At 41.0% G+C, this 23,108-nt stretch overlaps 1 protein-coding gene across 1 annotated transcript in view; it reads left to right on the top strand.

The window, feature by feature from the left end:
* Window positions 1-22,868, top strand: part of ipmkb (inositol polyphosphate multikinase b) — a 104,587-nt gene extending 81,719 nt beyond the window's left edge. Inside the window, exon 6 of the mRNA XM_078565915.1 lies at window positions 17,152-22,868. Coding sequence (XP_078422041.1) covers window positions 17,152-17,783 — 632 coding nt within the window. The 3' untranslated portion in view covers window positions 17,784-22,868. The remainder of the gene's footprint in view (window positions 1-17,151) is intronic.
* The last annotated feature ends 240 nt before the right edge of the window (window positions 22,869-23,108 follow it).

Genomic DNA, 23,108 nt, shown 5'->3' on the forward strand with positions numbered 1-23,108 from the left:
ATCCCAGTCATTGTTAGTGGTCTTAACAAGCTACAAATCATGACCTTGGAGATGTTTACCGAGAACCTATTCAATTAAGAATTCCTGTGCAGGAGAATTTTTCTCCTTAGCATCTGGTTCAATTATTTTCTTCCCATTTATTGTCCCCATATCAACACATCATTGGAACTCCCATACAGGAAAAGGGTTGGAGAAACCCTTAAAATCTCGGTTCAAAGACTGGTAAGACTGAGACAAATAAGCACCCATCCATTATGCTAACACAAAGTGTTAGAAAAATTGAGGCTTGTCCTTTCTGGAAGCGGTTTGTTTACTGTAGTTTGCAGCAAATGCTATTTTAAAGGGCTGCGTTTGCTTATATTGACCATCAGGTGGTGCTATGGCCTAGCTTTGTAAACATGCAATTTGAAAGGTTTTTCGCAGGCTTCAAAGTTTAATATTTAATATGTTGCCTGTCACCTTTCTCTGAACAATGTGAAAAATAAAATCTGTTGACATATGAGAATATATTTTATTTAAAGCCAGTCGTGTCTATAAATTGGAAGCCAAATAGTTTCAAGCTTAATTCCATCACCACTTGCTCCCTTTCTGGTTCCTTTGATCTGATTCTCAGCGAACGTTCATGCCCACAGCAAGAAGGTAAAGCATCAAATTAAGAAAAATGAGGTTTAATATTGACATATTAAAAAGATATTAAAAGAGAATCTAGTACTGCCCTGGGAGGAGAGGGATTAGCTTGATTGCGTCAGTAACTAATTCTGTGCTGTCTGTAGCCTACAGTGTGAGACATGGCTGCTCATAAGCAAAAATGTAGTTTAGCTTCAACTAGATTGCAAGTCACTTCTTTTCCAATTTGCAGATGAGACTCTCCCTGTGTTACCTGATCTGGCATTAGGACTGCTACTAATGTTTTTGTTACAATTGGTGTCCAGTTGGTTTGTTGTCTAAGTAAATGGAAAACACAAGCACTAAAGCAGCCCCAAAAAGTGGAGACAATGAACAAATGAACAGAGGCTCATTTAGTTTTGTTACATGTTACATTTTCATATGAGATTAGCTTGCAAATTCAAGCCGTCTCATTCTAGTTTGCTGCATCAGGTAGCAGAAAAATGACCAGCATTGACCTGAGAGACCTCTAAGGAAACAGGATGGGAGAGAGACAGCAAGACCAGAGAGAGGGAACAGGATGGGAGAGAGACAGCAAGACCAGAGAGAGGGAACAGGATGGGAGAGAGCATAGCAAGAGTGGAGAGAGCTATAAAGGAATGGGGGGGGAGGAGAGACAGCAAGACTGGAGAGAGGGAACTGGATGGGAGAATCACAGCGAGACCGGAGAGAGCTATAAAGGAACAGGATGGGAGAGAGACATCGAGACCAGAGAGAGAGAGAGAATGGGATGGAAGAGAGACAGCGTGAGTGGGCAGAGGCATAAAGGAATGGGATGCAAGAGAAACAGCGAGACCGGAGAGAGCTATAAAGGAATGGGATGGGAGAGAAACAGCGAGACTAGAGAGAGCTATAAAGGAATGGGATGGGAAAGAGACAGCGAGACTGGAAAGAGTGATAAAGGAACGGAGAGAGCACAGCAAGGGCGGAGCAGACTTGGAGAGAGACAGTCTGACTGACTGCATTATAAAGAAAATCAGTGTGACATCACAGGGAAGAAGATAGTAAGTGATTGGTTGGTGAATATTTTTTTCTCTCTCTAAACTAGGGTATTTGTTTCAAATTGGGTGTTAAGGTTAGTCCAGCAGTAAGTGAATTTGTAAGAGTATAAATGCAAAACCAGCCCAGAGGTATTCATTAAAATTGATAGTCTAAACAGGGCTCTAACCAAACTGTTGAATAGGGAACAGAGTTTTTTCTACATCATGGATGTGCATCTTGAGATCTGATTTGGGTGACCACGTGTGTAGGAAGTGTCACCAGCTGCTTCAGCTCAAGCTCAGGATTTCCGAGGGAGGGAGAGGCCAGGATAGTAGGGGGGGGGTGGCCATCCGGAAGAGTAAGAAGAGGTGGGAGGTGCAAGAGTCTTCAATGCGTGTGTCACTCTCAAACAGGTACTCACTCAGTATTTGAGACTGCTGGGATGATTTTATCCTGAAGGAGCGTAGCCCAAATTATGGCACCATTGGGCAAGGGACTGCACAGGATGGAACAGCAAAAAGTGGAAATGAGGTTGTTGTAGGAGATTCCATAGTCAGGGTGACAGACGGGCATTTCTGTAACGGTCTTCATGAGTCCTGCATGGTGTGCTGCCTCTCTGGTGCCAGGGTAAAGGACAGGATGGAGAATATCCTGCAGGGAGAAGAAGTTGTTGTGCATGTTGGTACCAACGACAGAGAGAGAGAGAGCAGATATTGAGATCCTGAGGTGAGATTTTCAAGAGCGATGAAGGAAGGTAAAAGGTAGGACCTTGAAAATCGTAATTTCTGGATTACTTCCAGTCCACACACTAGTGAGAGTAGAAATAGCCGGATAGGGAGGATCAGTGTGTGGCTTTTAGCACGATACAGGAAGGAGGACTTCAGACTCTTGGGGCTTGGGGCTGGAGGCACCAATTAAAAAGGGATGGATTGCACCTCAAAAGGACTGGGACCAATATCCTTGCGGAGAGGTTCTTGGGGAGGAGGATGGAACCAGCGTATAGAAGTAGAAAAAAGGAGAGCACCTTCCCTTCCCCAGTCTAGCCAGGAGAGACAAAAGGGTGTCAAATGTATTTAAAACATTGGTATATATTCATGTAACTGGGATATTTTGTATTAGTTTTAAAGGACCCCCTCACTTGTATGTTGCCTAGTGACTGTCCTCTTTGAGGAGAGAGTATAAAAGAGGGAAGAGGAAAAGTAAAAATTCTCTTTTTTGGAATTGAGCTGACTTGAAGTTGATATGCTTGCTGATGGGAGTTTGAAACAGAGTCATCCAGTGTTCTCTTTAGTGATGTGGAATGTACCACCCACTAAACAGGCTGCTCACAATGTTGTGAAAGTTCAGTGACTTTTAGAATGCTAGCTGCCCACAGACAAGAAAGCAGTGCTTAGAGGTGTTTGTAGTCTGCTCGGTCCAAAGAAAATCTAGAGGAAACATTGCAATCAACTCTCTTTAGCAGACTTGGTAATACTTCAAGGGACTGTTGATGACACACACACATGGTCAGCCTGCCTGGCTCAAATGGAACCCAGATTCTTTCCACTCAGTTCCTGATAACTCTACATGCTAATGCTTTAAACAGTGAGGATGGTTCCAATTAGACAAACAGTAGAAAGATTATCAATGCTCTTTACAATGAGCTGTGTGCTTTTTAGCTGATCGAACTCCAGCAGTACTCCTGTTGAGGTTTCTTCGCCATGTGCATATTCTTTCTGGATCTGAGTAAGTTGGACATTTGTGCTCCACAAATTCTGTAGGTGCAAATTTCTTTAGTTGTTTGGTTTCAATCTAAAGATAGGTTTCTCTTTGTCTCTCTTTTTCCTGCCTGCTCCACCTTCCCCGCCCAACTCTCACCCCGCCATGGTATACGTTTGAGAAACCTCTAGACACCCTCTTTACCACTCGCCTCTGATGCCTATCTCTGCTGTCAAATTTGTTTTCAAATTTGTTGCATTCCCTGAAATTGAAAAGGGTGAGGAGGCAAATAATGCATCCCCATAATAAATTGGAGACTGCAATGCTTATATTCTAATCAGTACTGCCAGTGAGTGACCGAGTGGCACTGGTGCTTAGTATCTGCAGGCTGCATGATGGAGCATCAATACTGAAGAGTTCAGGCTAGTAACTATGTATATACTTCCCATTATGGCATTTACAATTGAGACAATTCAGTGAACAATGCTTCTTGTTTAAGCTATTAACTGCCCAAACTTTACTGCTCCATGTTTCTAAATGGACGTTGAAAGTAGACTAATTTGAGCTGTAGCAGATCAAGTGCAACCTATTACAAGGCAATAGACATAAAATGACGATAGAAATTTTTCATGACCATTTCAAAGAGAATAATGTCTCTGTTACAATTCAGACAGCTCTGCCAGTACACTCTTACTGTTGGTCGCTGCAGGTGTCAGCTCCCATAAGCAGAAGTGCATGTCATGCGTGGAATGAAGTTTCTGACCTCTTGGGCATCCCGAGTTTTAATCACTCCACCATTGGTCATCTCTTCAGCTGCCAGGGCCCTATGTTCTGGAATTCCCTCCTGAAACCTCTCCACTTCTCCACCTCTCTTTTCTCTTTCAAGATGCTTGTTAAAACCTACCTCTTTGGCCAAGATATTGGCCATCTGCCCTAGTATCATCTTACGTAACTCAGTGTCAAATGTTGCTTGACAAAGCTCCTGTGCAGCATCTTGGGATATTATATTATGCTAAAGGTACTTTATAAATGCAAATTGTTGTTATGCTGCTGAAGCATTCACCGGATGAGGAGTTGTCCGCCATAGCCTCCTGATCTTGCCATCAAAAAGTGGGGAATGGGGGTGTGGAATCCACAGTGTCAGCCTGTCCAACTGAGGCTGAAAGCACTTATGGTCTAAGTAAAAAGAAATGGCCACAGGAGCAATTTAAGTTGGGAGCCAACTTTCAATACCTAAGCTTTCTCCTCCCCTTAATTTCTACCCTGCCTGCAGAATTTCAGATAAAGCAGGACATTGGCCCCAGCATTTTGGTTATGTGGACGTGAACTGAAGGCACCAAGCCCCTCACATAGGTCGATTTGAGCCATACAACTGGCTCATTAATCAATTCCCTTTGAAGAAGCCCCAGAACCTTTCTTAGCAGCGCAAAAAACTTTCTTTTTTATCAATCATATCCACCAAGCAGGTTGAGCCTGAATTTCTGGCATTTGGTACCCAGATGCCTGCTGTATTTTCCAGGCATTACAGACATATATAGTGTCCTGGTGGCAACCTAATGCAGATTGACATTCCACAAAGCAGAGATGTCTTTCAGAGACCTGCAAAATAACATGAGCATTGCTCTCAAAGGATCCAGAGTTTGTTTAGATTTAGCTCAAAATTTACTGGAGCCTTTAGGGTTTGCACAGGCAGGCAAAACTTTCTGTTCATACTTTCAACTGGTGAGAAACCTGGAAAATATTGTATATTCATTTTACTGGCAGATTAATATGAGAAAAGGACAAAAGAGAAGAAAGACTTGTGTTTATATAGCACCTTTCATGACCCGAGGACATTTGCAAAGCCCTTTATAATCAATAAATTACTTTTTTCCATCAAATCCAACTGTGGAGAGAGAAACTTGAGTTAATGATTCAGGTGGATGATCATTCGTTAGATCTGATAAATGTTTGGGGACATATTTAAGCAAGTACTGAGGCAGGGAAATGAAGTTCTGTGATAAGAGTGGAAGTAAGAAGTGATTAAATGACAAAAAGGCATGATGGTGAAAGGCAAAAGGGGTTGACAATGGGACAAGTAAAGAAACAAAAGATGGGTCTAGAGGAGATGTAAATGGCAACAGCAGAACCCAAAAAAGGGGGAACAGTGATAATTGTTGAACTCAGTGTTAAATCTGGAAGGTTACTCAAGTGCCTAATCGAGCTTCATTAGAACCGTGTATTAGGTTGAGGCCAGAGTGACAGTGGGATGTAGAATTAAAATGCTAAGTGACCAGATGTTTTGGGTCACTCTTGCGGACTGAATGGAGATGTTCAGCAAAGTGATGACCAAATCTTTGTTTGGTCTCCAGTGTAGAGGAGGCCACATTGTGAACAGCAAATTCAATATACTGAATTGAAAAAGATGCAAGGAAATTGCTGAGTAACTGTTATCACCTCTTTCCCCTTTTGCCTTCCATCATAATGTCCCTTTTGTCATTCAACCACTCCTGTCTGCCACCCTTTCACAGACCTTTTGCTATTTCCTTCTCTCCCCCACTTGCGCTGGCTCTTTGCTTGGTTAAGAATTAGCATGCCTCTAACCTTTCTCAGGTCTGTGAAAGCTCATTGGCCTGAAACTTTAACTGCTTTTCCCTTCATGGATGCTGTCTGACCTGCTGTGCGTTTCCAGCATTTTCTGTTTTTATTTCAGCTTAAAAGAATCTGTAGTATTTTGCTTTTGTATTTTTTTCGAGTGTAGTCCACTGTAGGAACTGTGGCAGCCAATTTGCACGCAGAAAGATCTTACAAACAATGTGGTGGTGATTAGCTATTTCCCTTTTTTTTAGTTGTTGACTGAGGGATAAATATTGGCCAGAATGCTATGTGGTAACAAAAAATATTTGAATTTGTCAAATTTAGCCAGCTAATTTCACATTTTCTATGACTGAACCAGGGTAAATCTCAGTTTTAGCAATCACTAACAGAAACTAGATGTAGGGAGGCCCAAATCCCTAAAAAGGCTAATCACACTGACACCGGTGATATGAGGATGCATCACAAGAGGAATTCTGCTTTGTCCCTCAGCCCCCCAGATTGAGAATGGCCTCAAGAATGCAACAGCCCTCTGTCATGTGTGAATATGAATTATATTTCTTCAACTCCGTTACAGAAGTGTGCTGCAAGTATATGCTGCCTACTTGCTTTTCCCTTTAAATTGATTGATTACAGTAAATTAGTAAGTCTTAATCACACATGTTTCCTAGTAGCTGCAGAGCAACAGTTTTAAGTGTATCTCAGTATTGGTACGGAAAATATGCATCCCTTCACAATGAGGTTTCTATAGTAACATGGCTTTCTGAATTCTGAGGGTAGCTTGCTAGCCAGCATTATACCCGTCTCAATTTCTGTTCAGCCTTAAAGGTCTTTTTCAATTTCAGCACTTGAAAACAATGAAAAGCAGTAACTAGTATTTTTTTAGCAATCTAAAAATTGCTCAATATTATCTTACCTCTCCTCTATCAGTTATGCTGAACCTCCCTTTGTTACAACTAGTTCATCTCGTTTTGTGAAGTAATCCCCACAATCAAAATTTAAAAACAAAACTTATATAGTCAACAACTTTGCTGCATTGCATTCAGAACTGCCAATCCTCCAATCTTGTGGCCAATGAATTTAATACCTGCCATGGAATTTCTCTCTCATTGCTTTCTTTGCCCAGGCTGTCTTCCTCTTTGTAATTGTATTGGGGCAATATCTGGTGTTGTGAACCTGTATAATGTCAGTTGATACCAATTGCGAAGTCCCTGTTGATGTGTCTTCCTTAGTTCACCTTTGTTGTATTTTGGACACCTCACCTGCATGGGCAGTTTCCTAGTTGTGAAATATATGGAGATTATGTAAATGATTGCTCTCGGGTTTTTTTAATTGCAGTAGTGGTTTCTGCAAAAAACTGGTTAGTAGGTAAAAATAAAGCAAGTCAATGAGAAATAGAAGATTGATGTCACCATCGCCATTTGGATCAAGAATATCATGCTGCTTCAGTTGTTTTACTAATCTACTGATGATGGTAACTATAGTTCATGGTTATAAGTACCAATGTTTCAACCTATACACCCTCTGAGTTACTGATACAATGCACTCCTGGCTGGTCTTCCACATTCTACCCTCCATAAACTTGAGGTCATTCAAAACGCTGCTACCCGTGTCTCAGCTCACACCAAGTCTTGTTCACCTATCACTCCTGTGCTCACTAACCTACATTAGCTCCCAATCAAGCAATGTCCTTCGTTTTCAAATCCCTCCATAGCCTTGCCCCTCACTATCTCTGGAATCTCCTCCAGCCCCACAAACTTCCGAGACATTTGCGCTCCTGTAATTCTGGCCTCCTGAGCATCCCGATTTTAATTACTCCACCATCGGTGGTCACCCCTTGTTGCCTTAGGCTTTAAATTCTGGAATTCCCTTCCTACACCTCTGCATCTCTCTACCATCTGAAGGACAATTAGGGATGGACAATAAATGCTGGCCTAACCAGCGATGCCCACATCCCATGAATGAATTTTAAAAAACCCTTGCTTTCCACCTTTAAGACTGTCCTTAAGATCTACCTCTTCAACCAAGCTTTTGGTCTTCCTTAATATCTCCTTATGTGGCTTGTTGTGATATTTTATTTGATAATGCTTGGCGACTTGGGACACTTTATTGCGTTATAAATATCTGTTCTTTTTGATTAAGATCTGCTGACAGTACCTCCATTGAACTGAATCATACGACACAGGAGGAGGTAATTTGGTGCATTGTACCTGTGCTGGCTGTTGAAAGAGCTATCCAATTAGTTCCATTCCTGTGTTCTTTCCCCGTAGCCCTGCAATTTTTTCCTTTTTAAGTATTTATCCAATTTTCTTTGGAAGTTATTTTTGAACCTGTTTTCACCATCCTTTCAGGCAGTGCATTCTAGATCACCAGAGTAAAACATCTCCATCACCACCTTGGTTCTCTTGCCAATGATCTTAACTCTGTGTTCTCTGGCTACTGACACTTCTGCTAGTGGAAACAATTTTTCCCTATCTACTGTTATCAAAACACCTCAATTTTGCACACATCTATTAAGTTTCCCCATTACCTTCTCTAATCTAAGATCGAAATAACTTAAAGGAGAAATAACTTTGCATCTCCAATTAATTAAAGAAGCATTTCAATATCCTTCAGAAATAATTATGAGCTATGGGTTCTGACATGGACTGTGCGGGACTCATGTTGTATCGAGTTTCTGGGAGATTCAGGATCCCAGGCATTCAGCAGATATATATAGTTTTATAATGTAACGTATTAGTTACATTAGCCTGATAAATGACTTCCGGCAAGATTTTCTGGTTATTTTAAGATACCCTCAGTGAGAAAAACGAAATGGAATATTGGACTATGTGCATTACCAACATTCTGTCCTGCATCTAACAAGATCTTAAGGACTTGGAGCAAATGAGGGTTGAGTACAAGGTCACTTAGTACTATGCAGCAATCTGCCCCAAATCTGTTGTAGTGGGTAATCCGCAGGATACATTTGAGTGATTCTTCACTTAGTTTGTTTCTCAGTTTTCTAAGTGCTGTATAGAAGCTTTGAAGGTCTTTAGGTGGATGCTGGTACTTATAGTGTTAATATTTCACTGTTTGAGACAAAATCAGAGGATCTATGCTTTTGCTATTTTCAAATGGGTTTTCAACTGCTTCCTAGTTTGAGCCCTGCTTTCAACGATAGTTACCATTATCAAGCTGTGCTTAACACACCCTTTAACTGACCAGGGTGCAGTGGCCTCCAGTTCTAATTCCTACATTATTATTTATCATTAGACTTCCGTTGTAGGGTCTGCAGTGTCTTTTAGGTCTAGATCAAAGCATACTTGGTATTCTTTTTGTGCCTACCCATTTGACAAGACGCTTGGCTATCATTTATTGCAAGCTGCTGTATGGGCAGGTGAGAGCTGTGTGTAGTTTGGGTGGTTTTAAAATGTTTCAAAGACCACTCCTTGTTTGATCCTACAACACAAAGTGATCAGATACTGTAATGGACAAAGGGACACACACCCAAGACTGTGCACAAAGCTGGGAATGGTGCAGCATACAGATGGCAGAGCCAGTTGCCACAGAAAATTTGTATTGTAAAATATTTATGTTCATTAAAGTGACGGATGTAACTTCTCAGAGATTAAACTTAATTTTGAGCCTCTGTCTAGCAAGTTGCTATGCAATCACAAGGTGTGGGGTGAAATTCCTTCTGTGTTCAACCTACAATGTGTTTAATTCTAGCCTCAAAAAAGCAGCTACTCTACTGCACTTGTGCAACATTTTTTATTTCCCATACCAGGTATTCATATATCCTGACTCACTGAGAATGGCAGTTTACTGCTGAGTTATGAACAGTGTCCTCCTGCGGAATTGGGTCCAGGAAGAAACTGGTCAAATTCATTTCACTTAGGATTTTAATAACAGGCAGAGAGGAGGCTCTCATTTACGGCCTGGAATGAATGTGAGCCCAGAATCAAAGGTCATGTTTCCACTGCACCATTGCAGTTACTCACTTTTTTTATATGTGAAAGAAGGATTATCTTAGAGTTTTTAAATTCACTTTAACATGCTAAATGATTCCTGGGAAGCATAAGAAGTTGGATCTCCTTGATGATCTGCCCATCATCACAGGCTTGGAGTGGCTTTACTGAAAGCAGCTGGGGTTGTCAGGAGGTGGTGCTTTGACTTCAGATTAAGCCGTGAACTATAAGACCACAAGACATAGGAGCAGAAATTAGGCCATTCGGCCCATCGAGTCTGCTCCGCCATTCAATCGTGGCTGATAAGTTTCTCAACCCCATTCTCCTGCCTTCTCCCCGTAACCTTTGACCCCCTTACCAATCAAGAACCTATCTATCTCGGTCTTAAATACACTCAATGACCTGGCCTCCACAGCCTTCTGTGGCAATGAATTCCATAGATTCACCACTCCCTGGCTAAAGAAGTTTCTCCTCATCTCTGTTCTAAAAGGTCTTCCCTTTTCTCTGAGGCTGTGCCCTCGGGTCTTAGTCTCTCCTACTAATGGAAACATCTTCCCCATGTCCACTCTAACCAGGCCTTTCAGTATTCTGTAAGTTTCAGTCAGATCCCCCCTCATCCTTCTAAACTCCATCAAGTATAGACCCAGAGTCCTCAAACGTTCCTCATATGTTAAGCCTTTCATTCCTGGGATCATTCACATGAACCTCCTCTGGACCCTCTCCAGGGCCAGCACATCCTTCCTGAGATACGGGCCCAAAATTGCTCACAATATTCTAAATGTGGTCTGACCAGAGCCTTATAAAGCCTCAGCAGCACATCCCTGCTTTTATATTCTAGTCCTCTCGAAATAAATGCTAACATTGCATTTGCCTTCCTAACTACCGACTCAACCTGCAAGTTAACCTTAAGAGAATCCTGGACTAGGACTCCCAAGTCCCTTTGCACTCCAGATTTCTGAATTCTCTCCCCATTTAGAAAATAGTCTATGCCTCTATTCTTCCTACCAAAGTGCATGACCTCACAATTCCCCACGTTGTATTCCATCTGCCACTTCTTTGCCCATTCTCCTAACCTGTCTAAATCCTTCTGCAGCCTCCCCGCCTCCTCAATACTATCTGTCCCTCCACCTATCTTTGTATCATCTGCAAACTTAGCCAGAATGCCCTCAGTTCCTTCATGTAGATCATTAATGTATAAAGTGAAAAGTTGTGGGCCCAACACTGACCCTTGCAGAACTCCACAAGTCACCGGCCACCATCCTGAGAAGGACCCCCTTACCCCCACTCTCTGCCTCCTGCCAGACAGCCAATCTTCTATCCATGCCAGTACCTTGCCTCTAACACCATGGGCTCTTATCTTACTGAGCAGCCTCCTGTGCGGCACCTTGTCAAAGGCCTTCTGGAAGTCCAGGTAGATAACATCCATTGGCTCTCCTTTGTCTAACCTGCTCGTTACCTCCTCAAAGAATTCTAACAGATTTGTCAGGCATGATCTCCCCTTGATGAAACCATGCTGACTTTGCCCTATTTTACCATGCACTTCCAAGTATTCTGAAATCTCATCCTTAATAATGGACTCTAAAATCTTACCAACGACCGAGGTCAGGCTAATCGGCCTGTAATTTCCCGTCTTTTGCCTCACTCCCTTCTTAAACAGGACTGATCCAGAGCTTTAGGAAACCATGGTACGTACTGGTTGGGCAATCTGCAATCCCAGGGCCTGGGACTATAGGCAGGCACTTAGATTTGTCTGAAGCTGTGATTTATCCATTACCCTTGTTTCTAATTGAATTGATTGGAATCACCTCATTGATGATGCAGCAGTTGACCCCCAACCACCAACAGCTCAGGAAATGTATTTTTTTGAACAAAAGAACCAACCCAAGTTCTTGTATGTATTTTTTTCCCTAAAATGGTGGGGTGGTTTGAATTAAAAGGACTTCCTTTGTCTCTCTTTCCTCTTCAAGTTAACTGAGTACATTTTTACCTGAAAATATGAGCAGAATATAAAACATTATAGGATAATAGACTTTTTTACATGTAGTGTTATAGTTGAACCATGGCCTTAGGGCATGTTGAATTTAAATGGGATCTGGAGCTAATTCAGTTTAGCAGCTTGCCTTTGATGGGCCAATCTGCTCAATAGAAATATTCTACTTGCCTCGTCAGCGTACCACACATTAATTATTTTATTCATTCACTGACTTCTCTGTTTTCTGTCCAGGATTCTTATAGATGAACTTGTTTGCCTCTGGTGAAAACCTGAAGTATCATACAGTATTGCTCCAAGGCTTCAGAACCTGACGATTTTGTGTTCGTGAAGGGAAGATACTTTTCCCCTTGTGACAACCACAACCCCCTTCCTCCTGCCCAAAAACCATGCACACAGACACATGTTACTGTGTCCCAATAAATGTGCTGGTGGGGTAGATTTCTCACCTGGGAATGAGGAAAACTCTTGCAAATGTTCTACAGCCTTTGGCTGTTCTTCTCAACACTCAGAAGCTGCAGGGCCTTGGTTGATTGCTGCAGCTTCCCATTGGTGCCTTTGAGTCAAAATTGATTGCTGTTTCTTTTTTGCCAAAGTCAGAATCAAATTTGGACCATCTGCTTGCCAATTATTACTGGCATGGAGCATTCAGGAGCTGTTTCAGTGAAAGTAGTCGGCGCTGTAACATCAGACTAAACTGTGAAGCTTTAAGAAACATGGGACTGGTTGGGTACTCTGCATCCCAGGGTTCCATGACTGCACACTGATTTCTCCGAAGCCCTGATTTATGCCTCACCCTTATTTCTAATAGAGTGTCTTCACGATATGTACTTGAGCGGTCAACCTTCTGATAGTGACAAAATTCGTTATTATCTTTTTGAGTTTTTGAACGAGGCTCTTCCCACCCCCACCAATTTTCTTCTCTATTCCTGAGGCCAACTTTCCTGCTAGGGTGTAGTTTTCTAGGGACATTCAAGCCATCCAATGACCAGGCTGATCCTAGACGATAAAAACAAAAAACTACTGCGGATGCTGGAAATCCAAAACAAAAACAGAATTACCTGGAAAAACTCAGCAGGTCTGGCAGCATCGGCGGAGAAGAAAAGAGTTGACGTTTCGAGTCCTCATGACCCTTCAGCAGAACTGACTAAAGTTAGGAGAGGGATGAAATATAAGCTGGTTTAAGGTGGGGGGTGGAGTGGGGGGTGAGAAGTGTGGGGGGGGGGCGATGGTAGTAGGGACAAGCAAGCAGTGATAGGAGCAGATAATCAAAAGATGTCACAGACAAAAGGAACAAAGACGTGTAAAAGGTGGTGATATTATCTAAGAGAATGTGCTAATTAAGAATGGATGGCAGGACACTCAAGGTACAGCTCTAGTGGGGGTGGGGTGGAAAGACTGACAGGGCATTACAGGCATAGATTTAAAAATAATGGAAATAGGTGGGAAAAGAAAAATCTATATAAATTATTGGAAAAAACAAAAGGGAGGGGGAAGAAATGGAAAGGGGGTGGGGATGGGGGAGGGAGTTCAGGATCTAAAGTTGTTGAATTCAATATTCAGTCCGGAAGGCTGTAAAGTGCCTAGTCGGAAGATGAGGTGCTGTTCCTCCAGTTTGCGTTGGGCTTCACTGGAACAATGCAGCAAGCCAAGGACAGACATGTGGGCAAGAGAGCAGGGTGGAGTGTTAAAATGGCAAGCGACAGGGAGGTTTGGGTCTTTCTTGCAGACAGACCACAGGTGTTCTGCAAAGCGGTCGCCCAGTTTGCGTTTGGTCTCTCCAATGTAGAGGAGACCGCATTGGGAGCAATGAATGCAGTAGACTAAGTTAGGGGAAAGGAGTGTTTGGGCCCTTGGACAGTGAGGAGAGAGGAAGTGAAGGGGCAGGTGTTGCATCTTCTGTGTGGGCATGGGGAGGTGCCATAGGTGGGGGTTGAGGAGTAGGGGGTGATGGAGGAGTGGACTAGGGTGTCCCGGGGGGGTGAAGGGAAGATGTGTTTGGTGGTGGCATCATGCTGGAGTTGGCAGAAATGGCGGAGGATGATCCTTTGAATGCGGAGGCTGGTGGGGTGATAAGTGAGGACAAGGGGGACCCTATCATCATTTCTGGGAGTTCCTTAACCGAGGTTTTCCACCCACGGTCCTTGACAGGGCCCTCAAACGTGTCCGGCCCAGTTCCCGCGCATCCGCCCTCACGCCTTCTCCTCCCTCCCAGAAACATGATTCCAGTGAAGCCCAATGCAAACTGGAAGAACAGCACCTCATCTTCCGACTAGGCACTTTACAGCCTTCCGGACTGAATATTGAATTCAACAACTTTAGATCCTGAACTCCCTTCCCCCATCCCCACCCTCTTTCCGTTTCTTCCCCCTCCCTTTTGTTTTTTCCAATAATTTATATAGATTTTTCTTTTCCCACCTATTTCCATTATTTTTAAATCTATAACTGTAATGCCCTGTCAGTCTTTCCACCCCACCCCCACTAGAGCTGTACCTTGAGTGTCCTGCCATCCATTCTTAATTAGCACATTCTCTTAGATAATATCACCACCTTTTACACGTCTTTGTTCCTTTGTCTGTGACATCTTTTGATTATCTGCTCCTATCACTGCTTGCTTGTCCCTACTACCACCCCCCCTCCCCCCCAACTTCTCTCCCCCCCCACCCCACCCCTCACCTTAAACCAGCTTATATTTCACCCCTCTCCTAACTTTACTCAGTTCTGCTGAAGGGTCATGAGGACTCGAAACGTCAACTCTTTTCTTCTCCGCCGATGCTGCCAGACCTGCTGAGTTTTTCCAGGTAATTCTGATCCTAGACGATGATTGTTTGTAGGACATTTGATCATGAAAGACATCACAGTGGAACCTTACCCTTCCTACCTGATTACACACTTCCACTTTTCAGCAGGACCCACTGGACTGGGGACTATAGCTAGTTTCAGATTTTGTTCTCAGCCAAGGGACACAGAAACTAATTATATGACCTCAGACGTTTCCTTAGTTGATTTGATTTTGGAATGGTAGCCCAGTGCATCTACAAGATACACTGCAGCAACTCATCGGTGCTCCTTTGACAGCACCTTCCAAACCCATGGCCTTCACTACCTAGAAGGCGTGGGCAGCAGAAGCATGGGAACACCACCACTTGCAAGTTCTCCTCCAACCCACAAACCATCCTGACTCGAAATGCATTGTCATCCCTTCATCATTGGTTGGTTAAAATTCCAGAACTCCCTACCTGGCAGTACTGAGATGTACCTACACCACACAAACACTAGCAATTGAAGAAGATGGCTCACTGCCACCACCTCGAGGGCAGTCAGGTGTTGGTAATAACTGCTGGCCTTGCCAATGATGCCAAATCCCATGAAGCATTAAATAAATTTGTGCAGAGACTGGGGTAACTGGGGTTATTCTTAGAATAGTGATGTTTAAGAGGAAATTTGATAGAGATGTTCAAAATCATGGATCTGTTTAGATAGTTTCTTCTCATTTACTCTATTTCAAGTGGCAGAAAGGTCAGTAACCAGACACAAATTTAAGGTATTTGCCAAAAGAACCAGAGTCAACATGAAGTATATGTATAGTACATGGTGAGTTGTTATGGTCTGGAATGCACTGCCTGAAAGGGTGGTTGAAACAGATTCAACAGTAACTTACAAAAGGGAATTGGACAAATACTTGAAAGGATAAAAAGTAACAGGGCTATGGCCAAAGAGCAGGGATTTGGAACTAATCAGAAAGCATGATCAATGAGCTGCTGCAAGCACAATGGGCTGAATGGCCTCCTGTGGTGCTGCATTCTAAGAAGCCAAATGGTACTCAATGAGCCACACAACAGATTTACTGAAGTTAATGACCATAAACAGATGCAGAGAAGCTGGAACCATAAAAATACCATTTCCCTTATCGAACTGAAGTAAAGCCCTGCATATGGACAAGTGCCTCTGTATCGTTATAATGAGATGCACATTCCCTGAGGGAGAGGCATTTAACCCTGCAATTATATTAGCTTTTGTAGTTAGATCACTCAGTGATTTGCCTGTGTTTAGTAAATTTTCTATTGCATTTAATAACTTCAGTTTTATAATTACAGGAATTGGCACTTTTTGTTCTGGAAACCAAGTATCAAGAATGTATTCTATAAACTGCATAATGTGAATATATGAGAGTTAAATCTGTGTGGTGAAATGGAGCAATTAAGTATATACAGGCAGTGAATTTAATATATTCTAGCAATAAATTTTTGCTTACAGCTTTAACTGTCATTGGCAAATGCTCTTTACAACTTAAACCAAAGTGATACTGATAATGAGGATGGTAATAAAAGCTGACTGTTTAGCTTGTGAAACATCTGGCTGTGAACTGTACTGTGAGCAAAGTTTTACTAATTTGTGGTATGTTGATTGGCAACCTGGAGACATTTATTTGTTAGTACTGATGGGAGGGTATGTAAGTGTTAAACAGCTGGCAGCATATTTCATTGCAATTTTCCTATACTGATACTTTGAGAGAGCAGTTGTGAAAATGTTGAGTTTAATTCACACTGTTGATTTGTCCAGATTCTTCTCAAAACGGACTGAGTCATACTGCTGTGTGCACTATGTAGTTACACTACCCAGTTATACTCACCAGGAACCTAAGCAGGTGTCATCTGTGGCTCAGTCATTCTCACCTGAACGAGAAAGTTGCAGGTTTAAATCTCACTCCAGAGACTTAAGAACGTAATTGAGGCTGGCACTTCAGCGCAGTACTGAGGAAGCGCTGCACCTTCGGAGGTGCCGTCTTTCAGATGAGATGTTAAACCCTGTCTGCCCCCTCAAGTGGACATAAGGATCCCATGGCACTATTTGAAGAATGGTGGGGGATTTCTGCCCAGTGTCCTTGCCAATATTTATCTCTCAATCAACATTACTGAACAGATTAATTGTTCATTTTTACATTGCTGTATGTGGGACTTCCTGTGCACAAATTGGCTGCCACGTTTCCCAAATTACAAACGTACTTCATCGGTTATAAAGCACCTTGGGAGGTTCTGTGGTTGTGTAAGGAGCTGTAAAAATGCATAGGTTTCTTCTTTTGAAAAGTTGACTCAATCCCCGCCTCGCGCGCGCGCGCGCGCCCCCCCCCCCCCCAATCCATGTGTAACTGATTTGTTCTTCTGTTTGCATTGTGTCATAATGTCTTCAAGGCTGTTCAGTAGAGAAACAGATTTTCAATTTTTTAAAGTAGTTAAAGTGGATGTTCAATGGTCTTCTCATTAGGATTATATTTTGCCAATCATTTTGCAGGTCTGTCTAGATTCTTCCATGATGGAAACTGTTTGAGAAAGAATGCTGTCGCCTCAAGTATTCGAGAGGTTGAAAAGATACTGCAGTGGTTTGAGAATCAAAATAAGCTCTGTTTCTATGCAAGCTCCTTACTCTTTGTTTATGAGGGATCACCTCAGCTGACAGCAATTGATGCCGGAGATGAATCCCACAAACTAGCAGCACCAAAGGGAATAAAGCGAACTGGAGAAGTAGTGGAATACAACAATAATGTACATGTAATGAGCTCGAGCGAGAATGGGATGATGGAGGCCTCAGTTGGCCAGAGCCTCTCCAATATGTACGCACTTCACAGGAAGGGGTGTTCCAGGGCACATCAAAGCGTGGTCCCACTACAGCTGAAGAATGCAGAGCAAGACCACAGCATATGCAAATGCTTAACTCTCGTTTCACCTGGACAGCCAAATAGCAATGAAATAAAACACTTGGAGAAGGATTTGATGCATACCTCCAGCATGCTTCAGGAGTCTCCAGAGGTCGATGTAAGAATGATAGACTTTGCACATGTGTTCCCTAGCAACACAAAAGATGAGGAGTACATTTATGGGCTGAAACATTTAATCAGTGTGTTACAAAATTTGCTGGATGATTAAATTTTAAAAAAATGTTGGGGTTATTGGGAGCAAGGAAATGAATAAGGAGCAATTTTATTGATTTCTGCACAAGCTCTGATGCATCATTTTGTGTTTCTAATGTGATTCCAGGTGTATTGTATGTGCTTTTCATTGTACGGTACCTCTGGTGATTGATTCGATATTTATAATAGCTCAGGAAAATTTACCAACTCATCATTGACAGCCAGTGAAACAGTTCCAAAAACCTACAGAGGGCAGCTGGAAGCTTAGCAACTGCTGACAAGGAAATTTATGAGCTCCCACTGTTTGTAACAAACCCACAGACTTCAATGATGCTAATTGGTTTTTCAGATATGTAACCAACTGCCTGCCAATCCTAGGCATGGAACTTGTGCCTATGGACTAATGCTATCTTCAGTGAAGACCAAGTTAGTCAGACTTTAGATTGTTTTGGGGATGTTGCTGCCACTTTTCTGGAGATGCACATATTATTTGCCTTTTCTTACAGTTGAATTACTGCAATTCATATGGAATGTTTAGTCCCATCTATGTAAAATAGAAATTGTCAATTATCTCTTTGTTTTGATGCATTCAATTAGAATCTCTGGAGAATTGCAGTCTTGCAATAGTTTGTTAATATATCATTGTAATGAAAGCTAATGCATTAGGATCACCATCAAGTCACCTGTACCCCTCCTGGATAAGATTTTCGACAGGATAGAGCAACATTTGCATATTGTTATGTTTCTTAAAACTACTTTCCCCTTTCAATTTTTTAAGTGTGCTGGGATCTGCAGAAGATGAGGTGAGATGGGAGGAAACTAAATACTGGGACTGCCTTTATAGTCCAATTTACACCTCTAAATCTACTAGATTTTAATTAATTTTTAAGTATCCTCTCTCCTAACACTGGGTTACTTTCAAAATGCAGACATTTCAACTTGTTCATGTCTCATTTGGTCATCTACTAGTAGTGATATATTGTGTGATAACTTCCAAAGTTAACTTTTGAACACCCAGTTTAACAAGTTACTGATCTGATTTTCTGTCATTATCCTCTGGGCTGGTGCGTGTTTGGGTTTGCCTTTATAAGACAGGCACACTAAGAATTGTTGCTGTGTTGGACCGACCAGTGTCTAAGAATATTCAGTACTTGAACACTAACTTCTTAGATCAACTACTAATAGCCTCGTAGGCTTCACTATTAAAATACTGAGTGAACAAACAACTGCTCTTGCACAGTATGTTTATATATCACCATAACTGACTTGTGACTCCAGCAAGATAACCCCTATCCTTGCTAGTTGTGTAGCTGATTTCATTTTCATTATTTACAATTGTATGGTAGAACTTTGTGACAAGTTTTTACCATATCAAAAAAATGGCCAAATTCTTGGCACTAGTCAAGTTGTGTATTTGAAAACAACATGCAAGCACTAAAACGAAAACATTTTTGCAGTTCTTAAAAATGCACTAGATTTCAGAATATTGGGTTCCTTTCATTACAGTTTACAATTGCACAGAACAGTGTACTTTTGATATTTTGATAGCGTCTTAAATGATTTCCACATTGCTATCATTTACTTTGTCAGGCTTCAGGAGGTGAATTTTGTGGCAGGAACTGGGACAGAGCAGTAATTTGTAGTACAAGTGAATAATGCATGTGAAGATTGTTAGTCATTTAAATGTATTTACCAAATGTGTGCTTTTTCTAAAAAAAAAAATTATTTCTGAAATATTTTTTAAATGTAAACTATGCTTTTTTGTATGTTTGTTAACAGAGGTTTACATTATGCAGCTGTACATTCCTCATAGACCCGTTACACATTCTGTCCCTCAGTACTACTGACTATTCGTGAAGACTTTTTAAAAAAAAAAGTGATTGCAAATTTCCTTGTTTTGATCCTTGAAAAATGAGGATGATTTGCGCTTGATTATTTTCTACCTGATCACATGTCAGAGTTGTCTCCTCTGATCAGCTACATGCATCATAAGGGATCAGATGGAAATGGCTTCTTTTTTTAAAGCAGAACAAGATTTCAATTAGTCTTTTACCTAAACAGTTGGATTCTAAAGAAATTATGCTGCTAAATTACCATTGACATTGGGATATCAGGCTTTAGTTTGCATGTTGCTTGTCCGTTTCACTTAATTTCACATTTTCTTCTATCAATTTTGTATCGATTTCTCCCCCTAAGACTGGGCCCTAACCAATTTGTCGACCATAGTGGAGTTGAAAATCAGATCTTTTACTGGTTGCAAGCTTAACTAGAGCTTGGTGAGTTGTGGAGATGTCACCTCTCAATGAATTTTCTGGGGGGATGTTCTACGGGCCTGGGCAATTAAAAAAGAATTTTTAAAAATATCTTTTCACTTCCATTTAAAAGGAGACAAAATTCACTAATTTATTAGCCTCAAAGTTTTTAAATTTGACCATTGTGCTGGCCACAACTTTGTTTGACATTTCCAATTACGATCATTCAAAATTGAGTCTTGTTTCCCAGTGAATTTACAGCTGTTTGCATTAATGTTACTGAGGAGAAGACTGGTTGAATGGATGGCCGACTTAGCCTGTGTCAGCTATTGGAGTTGCGTATTCTATTTTGCTGTTTCATCTATTGGAATATATTCCATATGTTTGAGAATTTCAAATCTCACTTTATATCATCTCATAAGTCTATTATACAAGTAATATCACTGTATTTGTTTGTGTCGTGCTGTTCAGGGTCACATTGTTTAATGTGAGTTATGTTAACATAGGAAATGTGTATTCAAGTGCTGGCAAAATGTCATAGCAGTCACTAATTTGGATTAGATTTGTTTGTTTTCAGCCCTTGCAGCTTGTGCTGTAAATTTTGGTGTAACCATGTATATAATGGAACCTTGAATTATTTTTATAAGACTCCATCACAAGCCATTCCACCAAACAACTGCTGGAATTTTGCTTCATTGCTGAATATATTTGACATGAATGCAGGTTCTGTAACCCATATTAGTTTTTAACTTTTTATTTCTTGGAGAGTGTTAAATCTAATCGTATTTTGTGGCTCCTTGTTAGGATTTCATTCCAGTTCTACGTTTGTTAGTAGGCATACATGAAAGCATTTAGGTATCCTTTCACTTAATAAACTTGTTAGCACTTGAACGTCCATTGAGCTGCCATTTTGTTAAAAGGTCAAAAATGGGTCAGTACAGTAGAATTCTCTTTATGGGGACTCTTCTGTGTGGAGCAAAGCATCCACTTATCGGACTGTTCTCCTTTTACAACTGCTGTGAAAGGCTTTGGAGTAAGTTGTGTTTGAGCAGTTGTGCTCACAACATGCCTATCTATGTCTTCTGTACCAGAAATTCTGCGTTTGACATAAATAACCTTCAGTTGATGAAACGGCAGAAGTTTTACTCCATGATATCAAGTGTAAACTTCTGCTTTCACAAAGTCAACCCCCTTAGACTGGTTTCTGAGTCTTTCAGTGACATGTCCCTTGTAGAAAAGAAGCTGTAGTGAACAAAGTGAGATTATTCAACATTCTTTCAAGCAGAGCATAAATTACAATCATGAAATATATTTGTTTTGTAAAAAGGATAATATATGCTGTTATGTAAATTTGCCCTTTTAAAATGCTCTGTAGAGAAAGGTGAAAAATACCTTTTAATGCAGTGTATGTATATATAAAATACAGCTTATGTGGCTTATTTTGACTGGCTAAATTACAGAATACTTAAATTGAAGTACTGATCAGTTTCATATTAAAAGTACCTTAAAATTTCTTGCCTTTTACTTTGATGAAACCAACCTAAAATTATCGATAGGCTACATTTTCACAGGCTTGATCTTGATTGAATTAGTCACTGTTCAATACAGATTGCACTGCTTCATGTAAATGGTGCAGTATACTTTTCCTTTTGTTTTTCAATGCTGAGTACAAACTTGACTTAACAGTGGCAGGTTTTACACTGATTGAAACTGTGTTCACTTTTCATTATACTGAAAGGGGAGTGAGGTGAAGATGGGTTGCCCCTCCTTGCATCAGCACACACTTGTCGTTTGTGGTGAAGCATGGCATCAAATGGAGAATGGTGCATGCACCAGACCTTAATCTAATTTCAGCTTGACTTCTTCCAGATGGAAGCTTGCTGTCGTGTACCTGAGAGCGAACTGTGAAACATGATTGTTATTTTAAATTGCTTTGATTCAAATCAACACAGAGCCCAGCATTCAGTATGCAGCATTGGTGGGATCTGTGGGATTGAGAGCCAAGCTGAGAGGCTTCATTTGTCCCTGCAGTTCCAATGAAGTGAGGAATTTATTGTCACCTGAAGTGAACCTAATTTTCCTTATTTTTACAGTGAGTCAGCATCCATTTATAACATTGGCCTATTAAGGTTGGACATTAAATTTGAACACAGAACAGTCTACTCGTCATTCCTGTTAGGTGGATTGGTTTTTGCATAGGTTTCAGACTATTTTTAAAACATTGCACACAAAGTATGGTACAAGTTGATGCAAAATTCATCAGTCACCTTAATTTACAGTTCATTTATTAAGCGCTCATATTCTGGCTGCATTCTTGAATAAACCATGGCTTGCTTTTAACAGGAGCATTTTGCAAATGTATCCTCTTAATTTTAGATAAAGTACAATTTTAACTGCAGCCTAGATGGGAACAAGTGGGATTATTGCCACTTCTGTTATTGAGCGTGCACACAGACACTTTAGTATTATGGGAAATTATGCTGGAATTGGTATGAAAGTATCAGAAAAGCAGCAAATGCACATTCATATACTGTGGTTATTTATAATCGATTATCCATAATGTATCTCAGTATAGTCTGACTTATCTATCTTCTAATATATGATGAATTGTTATCTTTATTTTGATTGTGATGAATTATATGCATAACTTGTTTTGCTACGGATGGAGTGCAGGGGTAACTGCTGATATGTAATGGGTGCTACTTGTATTACAGAGGAATCAAAAGTACTAACTGATGAAGATTGCTTACTTTTGTAATTTAATATGATGAAAAGATATTTAGATAAATCACATAGCTGTATATTTGGCAAAAATGGAATTACTAATAAATTTTCTGTAAACAACACAATGCAACATGAGTTTGTCATCTCTTGGACCCAAGAATTATTGATGCAGCTGGTATGGAAGAGCTTTGTGCTACAACAGGCACCTATGCCCACTATACCAAGTAGCCTGGACGCCAACGGTAGATAAATGGCTGAGATCTGAATTTTATTCAGACTCTGCTGTACAATGCAGATAAGTAGTCACAAATGTATTGATACATTTTGTTAATGAACTGCCATAGTTTCCACAATGCTTAAGTGAG

The sequence above is a fragment of the Cetorhinus maximus genome, chromosome 20 (assembly GCF_964194155.1).
Source record: "Cetorhinus maximus chromosome 20, sCetMax3.hap1.1, whole genome shotgun sequence".
NCBI lineage: Eukaryota > Metazoa > Chordata > Chondrichthyes > Lamniformes > Cetorhinidae > Cetorhinus > Cetorhinus maximus.